This window comes from Drosophila innubila (assembly GCF_004354385.1).
Source record: "Drosophila innubila isolate TH190305 chromosome 3R unlocalized genomic scaffold, UK_Dinn_1.0 2_E_3R, whole genome shotgun sequence".
NCBI lineage: Eukaryota > Metazoa > Arthropoda > Insecta > Diptera > Drosophilidae > Drosophila > Drosophila innubila.
Window position 1 is genome coordinate 14,240,370 of NW_022995380.1, and position 13,481 is coordinate 14,253,850.

The following is a 13,481-nucleotide window of genomic DNA, read 5'->3' on the forward strand; positions in this document are numbered from 1 at the left end:
GAACTGCTGATCAATTTGTGTGGTGCCAACTCATTTATTGTTCAACTAATGATCATTTCAATTGTTATTGTTTATTTATTCCACACCCCCTAAGAGCGAAAGGCATAAGTTAATTGCTTGTTCCGCGTTGCGATACGATTAGCTGTTTAATTTTGCCAAGTGTAATTTAATACTGTTTTTTAGAAAGTAAATATTATTAAAAAGTGAAAAAATATATTATACATTTTCAATAATTTTGTTAAATGAAAAATGTTGAATTTCTATCAGATATTCAAATAACTTAGCAATGTGCATTGATTTAAAAAAAGCAGCAAGAAAAAGTTCAATTGCGCGAATTTCAATTATTCGCTAGGCCCCGGCGAGATTCGAACTCACGATCTCCTGTTTACTAGACAGGCGCTTTAACCAACTAAGCCACGGCGCCACATACAAACAACGCGCACAAAGTTCCACTACAAGCAGAGAGAGCGCGAGCAGCTATGCTTGTGCGTATATGCGTGCCGTATCGTTCTCCCTCTCTTTATCTCTTTTGGCAGCTGTCACATACATACAATTCGTGGTTGTGTTGTTGTTTTTGTTTGGAAATAAATTTAGCACAGCAACAGCGACGACGCATATCGCCGATATAAACAACAACAGCACAAATGTTCATATGCATGTATTAATAATAATTTTGAGCAATTCGTTCGGCAACCCACACTCATAGATATATGTACAAATGCCCATATGTATTCAAACAGATAAAAAACAAGAAAAATTACTTATGTTAACTCGAGCTAAACAAATCGTTTTTTAAATGAGCCCCAAAGAAAAGTCACTCACAAACGCGACCCAAGTGAAATGCAACACCAAAAGCGCCATTTGGACACAAAGTGAAAGGCTGTCACTTGCTACTAGCAACTACCCCGCCCCTTGCCACCGCCCTCTTTCTCTCAAGAATTTAATAAATGAACTGAAACGCTTAGCATGTCATTTGTTTAGTTTTAGTTTTTGTTTTTTGTTAAGGGGTAATCACTTAAATGTCTAAAGGGAATTGCATAAAATCGAAGTAATGGCTTATGAAAGGGAAATTATAAATCTAAGCCTATTTAAGTGCACGGAAAGACTAAATTTTATTATGTTTGTGGTTTTGGATGCAACTTTATAATTTCCGTGTGTGTTGTAAATAAACCAAGAAGTCCATTCAAACATGCCTCATAGCTCTAGTTTTTTTTTTATTTTTGTTATTGTTGCCGTTTGTTTAGCTTTAATGCAGATACAGATACAGCGGCAGATGCGGATACAGATACTTTTATTGGTTAGGCATGACCGTAAATCGCAGAGCTATTGACAGCATTTTTATTATACTTATTTGCGCCGCCGTGGCGTCTGCTTATCTTTGACACAGTTTCAGTGTTGCATTAAAACATTGAGGGAATTTTTGTCATAGCCGACAGCTTTATTCACTTTCCCAGTCATTTTAAGTTATAGCAAATTGCAAAAGTTTGCGCCCTTTATCCATGTTGTACACAATAGTTTTTCATTCTTTTGTATTTTCCTTTGTTATAACTTGTAATGTGCTAAATTATTGACTAAAGTTGCTTTTATAAAATATGATGGTAGAAACATTAGCCTACATATTTTGCAACTCGTCTGTTTCAATGTCCAAGTGTAATGAAATTTAAATCAATTGTTTATATCTGATTTTATTTTCTAATTTTTTATTAAAAAAAGAGTAACTCCAAGTCGAGCACTCCTTGCCACTTACATTTTAATAGCGCCATCTGCTTGTTGCCAGGCAAGTCAGTTGCCTTTTATGCTTGTAATTCATAATTTTACATTACGATTAAGTAAACAAAACACACACTTAGAATTTGGCGTCAAAAATCAATTTGTCCATCAGTCAAGTGGCCACTCAAAGGGTTGGCATGAGGCATAATTCGAATTCAAAAGTCTGTTCCGGCATTAAATCCCTCTAATAATCTGCTTTTTATATTTTTGTGGGTGCTTTGATGATCTCCGCGGCAGCTGCTAAGATTTCAATCGGTTCATAACAAGCTGCAGTATTTATAAAAATGATTGTTTATTATGGAAAAAGTGCAGAAGGTTCATTGAACGAGTGTGCGTGGCAACAAAGTGCTGACACACTTTATCCAGGCTACACTAACAGTACAACAACAACAACAGCAACAGCAGCTGGTGGGCAAACTGGGAATTGACAGGCGGGCGGGCCACACAAGTGGTTTGACCTTTAATGAAATCACACGGCGCCTGCAGACGACGGCGACGACGATGTCGACGGCACTGAACTTGAAAATTTTCTAAAAACTCAAGTGTGTGTGCGCCACAATTTCAATTAACCTCAAAACACGCCATTTATAACCTCACATTCAATATGTACAGTTGACAAATTTGCACAGCAGTCGTGGAGTTAAACTGCACGTTAAGCTCTTGCCTCTCTATGATTAAGTGGGAGTAGAAGGCGGGTTAGCTTGCCCAGCTGGACAAGAGGGCGTATTAATCTAGCTGATTAAATGTTGTTTTTATAGCAACTGGTAATAGCTTTTTATGTGCAAATATCGATGGATATTATGTTTAAAAGCCCGCTGGTCGTCTTTAAACTACACCTTTGACCATGAGAAGCATTTCTTTTGAGAGTATTGCATTTTTTTAACATCAAGAGTGTCAGACAGGTAATTAACAGCTTACAGAGCTGGACTGGAACTGGGCTGAGATTGTGCTTTGGGCAATCCACTGACATCCTGACATGCTGACACCGACTCTGGTTCTGGGTCGGTTAATCAAGGGGCTTTTGTGGTCAGATTTGGTGGTTTCTTTTAAGGCGCAGCTGGAAATTGATTGATAATTAATTAATATGTCTGCTTTCATTTCTCTTTCACTCTACTTGCAGCCATTCTGCAGCGCTCAACTGTGGATGTGGGACGCATTAAGATACAAAGTGTGGCCACATGTTTGTATCTTTGTATGGATGCCTGTGGCGCAGTCTATGCCTCGGTAAGTAAGCAACCCTGTAATCTAAAATCACGTATATCCCAGAATCTGTAGTATCTATAGTATTTGCACGTGGTGACATTTTGCTCATTCGCTCTCGTCGAAATTTTGATGGATTGCTAGAAGAGTTTTTCAAACTGTTCGTTCAATTTCAATTATGTGGCATTATCTTTTACTGGAGCGGCAAATTTCGATTGTTCCCATAACAAAGCAATGAGTCAAACACAAACAAACAAAAGGCCGTTAAATTATTGAGGTGCACCTCAACAAACTCCAAAACGCAACGCAATAAATAACAACATTAAGTGCGCCGACTGAAGTGAACAAAAACAAAGCCCTTTTGGGACAAGAGCAACAAACACAGGCAAACGCACTCAAAGATACGAATATCCTTGGGCCAACCCTTGTCCTTTTTTCATTCTCTTCGGTTCGATTTGGTTCGTTTCGGTGCCAAGTGCCAAGTGAGGACGGTCGCATGTCCTGTCGATAATGAATGTGACACTTTTTGCCGCAACTCCTCGACTCCCCGTGGCATCCTCATGATTATTGGCGTCGCATTTCTCACCGCCTTCGTCTGGCGCCAAGACTGGCTGCACTTTTCATTTTGGTTGCGCCTCACCGGTTGCCCGGCATTGGTTCTCTCTCTATCTCTTTCTGTTGGGTGGCAGCTTGTCGTCGCCAGAGCACTTTGACCTTTTCTCATGCATTTCCGAAATAGACGCATTTGTGCCAATTCTGTCAGGCCAGGCGAGTGTTTGTGTTAAGTATCTGCCAGATACAGATTCAGATACAGATGCAGATGCAAATAGAGATAGTTTTGCACTCTCTGCTGCCGTGTTGATTGATGCGCTTCAACAGCGGCAACTCTGTAACAGCCGCGGCCCTTTGAAGGCGCCGCAAAGCGCATTGCAGGCATTTCTCAAAGTTGGTCAAGTGGGCGGCGTTTTACTGGGCGGCTTTTGTTTATTTTGGCGACCATCGGTTACAGCGGAAGAATCTGAAAACGACTGGTCTATAAATTTCAAAGAACTATCTAAATTACATTTAAGAGCACAATTTCCGCTTAACTTACAGCAAAGATATTGAATACTCTCTATATTCCAAAGCAATGTGAGTTTGCTCTTAAGGGAAACGGAAATAGCAGTAATTAGATTTGTATTTGCTAATACATTACGGATCTGATAACATTTTAAATGAAAAATGTTTTTAAATACATTTTTAAATATTTATTAAACATTGTATATAAAACATAATCATAATCACTAATAAAAATGTAACTATTCATACTTTGATTAATTGAATGAAATGTTGTAACATATAAAATCAGTAAGCAAAAGCAATGATATCATAAAACCACAATACGTTTAAATATATGAAATATTTTTGAAAATTTTGTAAATAATTCATTATTTATATACTTAGTTAAAAATAGTTCAAAATGCACATGATCTGCCTACAATTGTCTACGTTGTTTAAACATGTATATTTATATTTCCATTTTAGATCCGCTTTCTCAGCCATTTTAATATAGATTTTCCTTATTCTTTTATTGCTTCGCATTTCGCTGTGTGCCAAAATGCCAAATACGACACGATCTTGTGACCGTTAGGCAGCTGATTTGATTAGCTGCCTAATGGGGCAGCTAATTGAAATCCCAAAACGTTTGCCAATTCATAAATTTGTTTAGACCCACACAGCTGAGTCACGTATGTGTATGTCTCGTTGAACGGTGTTGGCCAATTAAAATGTTATAGCCATAAGTATATGAATGTGATTATTAATTTGCATAATTTGCTCTGTGGTTGGTTGCATTTTCGACCCAAACCAGAAGAAAAGCTGAAAGCAAGCTGAAAAGGAGACCGCCCGCGGAGCACGTGGCGATCAATTAATGGCCAGTCATGGCTAAGGCCAATGAATATGTTGCATCATTATCATTGTTATTGTCCTGTTCAGATGATAATGCCTACAAAATCGAACCGAAAAGAATGTGGAACGCGTCACGGCTTGAGACTGGATAAAAACATTCTCATTTCTGTATTCTAAGTGGTTCCGCTTGCAGTTGTTGTAGGTGTCTGTGTATCTGGCCTAAACGTTGACCCTTTCCGCCTGGCGCCACTTGATAAGACCTCAGACCTGCGACTTTCAACTTGCGACCTGCTAATGGCTTTGATAGTCGGCAGACAAATGTATTTACAGCTATCTATCTAACTACAACTTCATTTCCCCTTTGGACTGCAATTTTTACATGAGCTGTCGCCTATTAAGCTAAAAATAGCGGAAAATGCTAGGAAAATCATAAAAGATGCAGACGACACAGCGAGACGATGAGGCAGACGACTCCGTGCCACATTGTGTTGTCACATATGTCAAAAATTTGTCTGCCCTCGAGAGCAGAGATCTCGTTGTACTTTGAAATGGCGTCAACATTTTAACCATATTTTGCAGTCTATGCTCAGGTTCATCACATCTCCCATCTCCCCTTTTGGCCATTTGATGGCTCATTTCATATCAAATTGGTGTAGCGGCAGCCGGCGCGCCATTTGGCTGATTAATTTCTAAATTTAAGCGGCGACATTTCCCCATGGAAGTCGAGTTCTCAATGCAGTTTGCAGTTTGCCGTTTACTTTGAGTTTCACATTGTCAGTGGAAACAATTTTAATTGCCTGACAAGCGAATTAATTCAATGTTGTTAATTGAATTTGATCTGTTGATCGCAAACAAAGCGATGCGGCCAATTTAAAGGCCAGACACATCAACAGATACAAATCCTTTGTAGCTCATTTACATTTCTACCTAACAAAAGACTAAAGTCTCGACAGATTCTTGCGACTTGTTTGTTGTCCTTTTGTGTGGCTGTCATCTGGTATTCATAAAGTAGGCTACTTTATGGACAGGGTCCAGGGTTTTGGGTCAATGCCAGGGGTCAGGGTGCCGGCGTCTATCGATCGCAACGCCGATACCGAGCACATCCTGTGATAATGAGCACATTTATCTAACAGATTCAGAGTTCTTATAGATGAAAAAGGAAACCGACGACTGCCAATGCCAACTGTAGGTAGCTCAGATCATTTAGTTTTTGTTAAACCCTCTCAACTTGAGGGTTCCTCCTTGCTAAAGTTACCCCAGTTGTTTGTTATGCATATGAGAAACCATCAATGCAACCATAAGAATGTTTGTCATCTCCATAGAACATAGAATTCTTCTCATAAGCTAATAAGGTATTTAAAAAATACTTTAACCAGCATGTGGCTTTTATTTCAAATTATATAGCACTTCAATGAATCGTGGTTAATGCTTGGCATTCAATAAATAGTTAGCAATTCAACAGCAGACTAACAGTTAAAGCAACAAAGCAATTCATCGGTATAATAAGCCAAATTTTTAGTGTATTATATCTTATAGATAACAATTATTTCTTGTTTTTTGTTGACTTTCTTATAGCCAAATAATTTAATTATAGTTCTCAACTGTTACAGAAAGACTTCAACGACGACTGTGTCTTCAACGAGAACATGGAGCTGCATAACTACAACACCTACTCCTCCACATACAACTCGAATGCGAGGCGGGTCTTGTATTTGGCACTTAATCGCCATGGAGCACCGCGTCGCACGCAAATTCCGGCAACCAGACCATTGGGCAATCTGTCGAAATACACGAATGCGATCACTGAGACGGTGCCGCAACAGCGTGTGGAGCAGCTGATAGCCAAGAACTTTGGGGCCAATCGCGTGAAGCATGGCGTGCGTCAACTCTGTGATACCGGCAAGCCGTTGATCGACCTTATCGATGCGGCACACTTCAAGGCGCGCCCGAAATGCAGTCCAAGTAGCAGTAGCAGTAGCAGTAACAGTCCAAGTAGCAGTAGCAGTAGTAGTAGTAGTAATAGTAGCAGTAACGTTCCTGTGCCTGCGGCCAGCGCCAGCAGCCTGATTAGTATTAGTAACATTAGTCAAAGCGTCAGCGGCCATATTAGCAATAGCAGTAACAGTAACAGTAACATTAGTAGTAACAGTAACAGTAACAGTAACAGAAACAGTAACATTAGCAGTCAGCATCAGCATCAGCAGTTACACAAACCGAAACGAAAGAAACTGCGCAAGTGCCGACCGCATGAGAACGAAGAGTCGCACAATTGTCAAAAGCGACCCGGAGCCGGAGCCGGAGCTGGAGCTCTACGGAAGCGTGGCCCCAAAGCGCAGCGTTGTAAGGAGCTGCGGGATGAGGCGGCCGCAAAGGGTGAACCACCACCGAATTGTGGTAAGAAGCCAGGTGCAGCCGGCGTGATTGGAGCTAGGCGTCATGGTGGTGCAGTGGCAGCCGTGGCAGGTGCAGCCAAAGGTGCACTACCGAAGCCCAGGGGCCAAATGAATGGCAACCAGGGCGGTAGGAAGAAGCCACCGAAAGCGGGCAAGCAACGTCCCAATGCGGGTGGCAAGAAGCAGCGTGGCGGTGGCAACAACAACAATAAACGCAATGGTACAAAGCGGCAGCAGCAGCGTTTGCTCGACTCCATCAGTTCAACGACAACAAGCAGATCAACAACAACAACAACAACCACCACAATGGCCAGCAGCTTGGCCACACCGGGTGACAACATCTGGGAGAGCAGCTCACCAATGCCAGCATTGGCGCTGAGCGAGACGAGCGATCGTGTGGAGCGCAATGTCCGCATGCCCATGACAAGCGACGAGGAGGAGCTCGACGATGACGAGGAAGAGGCGGAGGCGGAGGCAGAGCACGAGCCAGATTCACAGGAGGATGCCAGCAGCTATGAGGATGCTACGCTGGAGGGGCATGCACGCAGCGGTGCCGCCGACGATTCCCTGTACTACGATCAACTTGATTTGTGAGTTTGCCCAAAACTATCCTAACCAATTCAATTCTCTGCTATTCGATTGTAATTTCTTATTTTTCAAAATTAATCAATTTGTTCCTATTGGAAACTGATTTATCTAATTGGCATTAACTTTTTACCTTACATTTTCTCACATTTTGTACTGTTGCGAAAATTTTATTTTGGTTGTTGTGTTTATTTCATTAATACGTAATCAATTGATTTATTTTCAAAATTTCTTTTTATTTTTTTTTGGTATTTATTATAATTTTGTGGTTTAAAAAAATAAAAACGTACAAAGTGTGGGTAGTTTATAAAATAATGAATTTTGTTTACCTCAGAGCAGTTTTAATGCATTTAAATGCAATTTCAAATATCTATGGGCCTCATTTTGTAAACCCACTCCATCAGATTCTTACTTATGTCTAAGAAGTTCAGGAAACTCTTGTAAAAAGTTTGCCTTGAGTATGCGATATTGTAATTTGCAAGTTCCCAAACACAAACACAGATACATCACATATACGCACACATACACACACACACACACACACACATATATACGCATTATGCTGCACAACATCACGTACATACGTACCACATGTATATTCCATTTATTTGTACCTATGTACTATATGTACGAGTATATCATGTACTATACCAACGACTGTGGTTCAATAAAGTATTTTTGAAGCAGCGCTAAAGTATTGACAAGTCCATATATATCGATACAATGCGTGTCTGCCTTACTCAATGCAATCTATATAAAAGAAGAATATCAAATCAAATGTATTACAACGGAGTCTCGAGTATTTTTTAAGACTTTTCCCATATCTTCCTATTGGCATCGATCATTATACGTTTCATCATTTAAATATTATTATTATTATAACGATCAATTAATTGTCCTAGCCAAATATTTAAGTTATCGATTAATTATTTATTTTTGAGTTAAATACTTGAGTCTCTGCTAAATCCTAAAACTGATAACATGAATAAAATACTCAAAAATACGACCACTCAAACTCAAAACTCAACAAATACAAGAAAAAAACTTGCAAAAACAAGATATACGAATGAAATATGTATCCCTTATATTTATTGTTGTTAAATATTATTTAATTAACAACAAGAACAAGAGTCTATGTATGTAAAAGATGTGACAATTCGAATAGTTCGCATGTGACATTTGTTATGTAAATATGTATTTATGTTTAAGATTCAAAAAACGTTTATAATGTTTTTTTGTGGTATTGTCGATGTCGAACCTCGCTGCCTCTCAGTGCGTACTTTAAGCTGTAAATCTATTTTAAATGCAATTGTTTTAAAGCCATAAACGAAACAAGGAAGCCAACGAAAAACGATATAAAAAAAATAAAAACTGAAAAAATTTTAATTTATACAAAGCATACTGAAAGCAAAAAACTCACAAATCAAATATTGTATTTTAATTTACATTTTATAATAGACTAACCTGTAACATATGTTAGTTTATACAAAACGAAATGTGTGTGAAATTATTTGATATAAATATAATTTAGACTATTTATTTATTATATTTTTTACATAAATATTATACGTATATTTATAAATTCCCATTTTAAGTTGTAGACTAACCACTTTTAACTTAAATATTATTGATTAAAAAGTTTAAGAAAATCGACGAAACAACAGCATGAAAAGTAAAATATTAAAACTTAAAATAAATTATAATTTACAAAAAATTAATACAAAATAAAAAACTGTCTTTGCAACTGAGTGGAGAAAATATAGAAAAGTCTTATTTTGTGGTAAGGAAAAAAATCGTGTTATGTAGTTGAACCATTTTAGTTGGTTATTTAAATTTTTTTTTGCATGGTTTTGACAGTTAAAAAATTCACCTGGCACGTTTCAAAATGGGAACAACAAAATTTTTTTAATATTTTTATTTTATTTTGGCATGGTTACCCGGAATGCATTACATTTTTAATGCCCTACCTTTAGATAGAACTCCAATTCCAAATTCCCCGAACTATTTCCTAATTTTCTTCTGTGCACTTACAGCATCAAATTGTTGATAATTCATCTGCTGATGCTCTGGATACAGAGAAGCATCGCCCTGTGAGCCCAGTATACAAATGGACCACCACCGATCCGCACAAGCAATAGTTCCTGATCTTCTAGAAATAAGTTTTATAATTGTACATAATTACAAATTTACATATACTATAGATTTAGAACTAATAGCCCTACATACATACACTGTTTATTTAGATTAAAGAAGTTCGATTATTTAAGACTGAAGACTATGAAAGAAAATAAATATAAAATGGAAATAAATTATACTATGCTTAAAACATTCTAAAAATATTAATGAGTGCTTTTCTTTTGGCTCTATCTGGATGGTTTCTTAAACGATCTATAAATTTGTGTATGAACATATTTCATTCCTTTGCCGAACCACTTAATTTGCTAAAAATTTATGCGATTTGTTTTGTTGCCTGCCCTAGTAAATCGCTCGACACCCCAAAGAGCGACGTCGACTCTTTGTATAAACAACAGCAACGGGCGGTGGGCGTTCTGTTTGTTGATTTTTTCTTGGTCGAATCAAGTTCTTAAAAATGTTCTTTTTATTGAGCATAATAATCCTCCTCTATGATGCACTTTTTGGCTATTTGCTGCATCTCTCAGTGTTTGTTATATTTGTCTGATTTATCTGTGTGGCACACATACTAATGTTTTGGCGCCCAGGGGATTGTTGGCCGAATAATTGGCGATTATAACCTAAGCTAAGCCTAAACACTTTTATCTGACAACTGTTGAAACCCATTCAGTCAGAATAGTGGTAGCACGTGTGGCAAACATTTAAATCATGTGATTGAGATTGTTAAGCATACGCAGCGTGTGCAGTATATGACAATAATAAAATAAATAACAGTGGAATAACAATTTGCGCTCAAATTACGACCGACTAGCACATACCCATAGAGCGGGAAACATTTGAGAACGCCCCAAACAACAGTCGCTCGGCTGAGCGAGAGAACTGAGGAGACTCTGCACCCGGGACCCAGACCCAGTTCCATGTGTGAGACAAGTCACGTAGGCCTTGAAATGGCGAAATTGTGACGACTGTCGTTGCTGTTGTTGTTGCTGTAGCTGCTCGCGCAAGTTCCCACATTCGCATTCATTCATTCAGCACTGCTGAAATTTTCGCATGAATAGACGAAATACGAGGCAAAAGCCAAACCAAGCAGCAGCCGCATAAAAGCTCTGCCCCCACTTGGCAACAAACAAGCAATTGAATTGAACTTTTGATGTAGACGCAAATGCTCGATCACACAAAAAGAGAGTACTCAACTACAATATACCCTGTTAGGGCCAAGTGTTCTACATTCTGTGTTTATTAGCCGATCGTAATGAAATTTTCAAGAGTTATAAGGGACATTGTTATTTAAGGCTTGTGATTAAAGGTAAATTGTTATATATCCAAGAACCTACATATTTCATTGGATAGCCTTGAACTTTTGAACTTCTAAGCATTCCTTCCGGCATACAAAAGTTGACTCAATTTTTTATGTACAAAATATAAACTCTTTTTTTTTTTTTTTTTGCTAATTTTCAACACTAACAGGGTATACACAAAAGTCCAAACTCGGCATAAAACAGAATACTCGTATATCAGAATGGAAAATAAACCACAAAGCGTGATGTCGTCCCAAATCTCATTGCTCGGCACGCGCACTTTCCGTTCGTATCTCGTGTTCGCCCGAAATTTTGTTAACGCTTATCAAGTAATCTGATGATCATAGTGACGGCGCCTGATCTCTCCTACACACCCTGTCAGCCGTTCTCTCTCTTTCTCACCATTTCACAATTATCTCATATCAGAGCTGTCAGTTTTTAATTGTGACGGCAGATTAGAAGCAAGTGGAAGTCTAAAAGAGAATCGCCGGTTGCTGGCGCTGCCGTTGACGTTGTTTTTATTTACCTTTCACTTTTGCGGTAATCGCGTCAGCTGATCGTGTGCGTCCGTTGCCATTAATTCTAATTGGAATTTTGCCGAGAAGCTCATTGAGCTTTTTCCTGTGTTGGGAAATGTTTGTTATGGTAGATTGATAGATCTGATTTGTAACGGTTATAATCACATTTTAGTTGACTTGCGAGACGACCTTTAGATTAGATAACTGTTAAATTGAATCATACTAGTTAGAGTTGAAGTCAAGCGAAATTTCCTGTAGCAAGCCTTTTTCTATGTTATAATTATAATAAAAGAAAAGCTTTCTATTAGAGTTGTTTCTTCTTCGACTTATGTAAGATCATTCTGTTCTTACATAAGTAAGATCATTCTACAAATCAGTAAAAGTCTGCAATCGATTGTTTATGATACCTGAATTGATTTTGCAGTTTAAATTTCGTTTTGCACAGATTTGTAGTCATTTGAGTACGACATACAACAACAATTGATTTCCATTTTATGCATGAGTGTTTTCGCTGTCTACGTGACGTATAGAGAATACACCGTTCCGACTTAATCACAAACAAAAATTTAAAACAACGCAAAACATCTACGTTTTTACTCCCCAATTACATCTGGTTCTCTGTGTTTTGCTGAATGTCAGTGTCAAATCCATTGCCAATGGCAATTGATAGAAAGCGAACCTCAAGTAGATATTTAAGATTAGCTATGATGATTTTAGGATTTATTCTTATGAAGTATTAAGTCATACAGCAAATTAATGCTTTGACTAGGATTTTTAATATTTTCGAAGACAATTCAGTAAAGTTTAATTGAATAGATTTCAATTAGCTCAACATAACGGAAATGTCAGCAGTTTTCAGTGTATTCGAACACCCCAGACCACTCTCTGCCTTTCTACCCTCCTCTCGGCGGTATTTTGTTGCATTTCTAGTTCATGGCCTGCATTTGCGTGAATATGATGAATATGCTTAATTGGATTAGCTGTGTCGACATCTGCCCCAGCTCCATTTATTCTTCCTGCTTTAACTGATGGGTGCACAGCCGGGAAGAAACTAGCTAATGAAGAATCTCAAAACCCGATTGCATAACATAGAAGGGAAATGAAAGCGTGTGAAAGTTACAGTGAAATTGAGTAACAACTTAGACAGTCATTTTTGCAGCTTTAATAAATAATTGGACAGTTCCAGTGCACAAGTGTCACAAATTTTTAGACAGCTTGTCAATCAAAAGTCATTCAACTAGTACTTAATAAAATAAAAATGAAAAAAAAAATCCTCTGGAGATGCGGGGCATCGATCCCCGTACCTCTCACATGCTAAGCGAGCGCTCTACCATCTGAGCTACATCCCCTTGTGACAATCTAATAGCTTAGTTGCATGTTAAGTGAATTCCCACTATAGAGTAGTCGAGCCCATCGAAAAGACTGCAAAAAGCTTTTAGCTGCTTGAGCAGCATTTAAGCTTTTTAATGCTAACAAATTCTAGAGCTAGATGTGTTTATGGAATTAATCCAACAAAGTCTTTCACGTTGTTCATTATAGAGGCAACTGTTAACTGTTAAACCTTAATATAAAATTTTACAAAATATACAAAAGAATTGTTCCCGCCCGGGTTCGAACCGGGGACCTTGTGCGTGTGAAGCACACGTGATAACCACTACACTACGGAAACCTGCATGACAGGATTCACCAACTGACAA

General features: G+C 38.2%; 1 protein-coding gene and 3 non-coding genes across 5 annotated transcripts in view; 1 reads left to right on the forward strand and 3 right to left on the reverse strand.

Annotated features, from left to right (window-relative positions):
• LOC117789603 (putative uncharacterized protein DDB_G0282499) overlaps positions 1-10,148 on the forward strand; it is a 49,731-nt gene extending 39,583 nt beyond the window's left edge. Inside the window, exons 3-5 of one of the 2 annotated variants that reach the window (XM_034628646.1) lie at positions 2,891-2,994; positions 6,468-7,840; positions 9,869-10,148. In XM_034628646.1, coding sequence (XP_034484537.1) covers positions 2,891-2,994; positions 6,468-7,840; positions 9,869-9,929 — 1,538 coding nt within the window. In that variant the 3' untranslated portion in view covers positions 9,930-10,148. Of the gene's footprint in view, positions 1-2,890; positions 2,995-6,467; positions 7,841-9,868 lie in introns of those variants that run through there. The other variant, XM_034628647.1, reaches the window with a different exon arrangement.
• Positions 351-424, reverse strand: Trnat-agu. The gene has a single exon. It is a non-coding gene; the product is annotated as a tRNA-Thr (tRNA).
• Positions 10,149-13,060: 2,912 nt separating the features above from the next.
• Trnaa-agc lies at positions 13,061-13,133 on the reverse strand. The gene has a single exon. It is a non-coding gene; the product is annotated as a tRNA-Ala (tRNA).
• Positions 13,134-13,380: 247 nt separating this feature from the next.
• On the reverse strand, positions 13,381-13,453 carry Trnav-cac. The gene has a single exon. It is a non-coding gene; the product is annotated as a tRNA-Val (tRNA).
• Between the last annotated feature and the right edge of the window lie 28 nt (positions 13,454-13,481).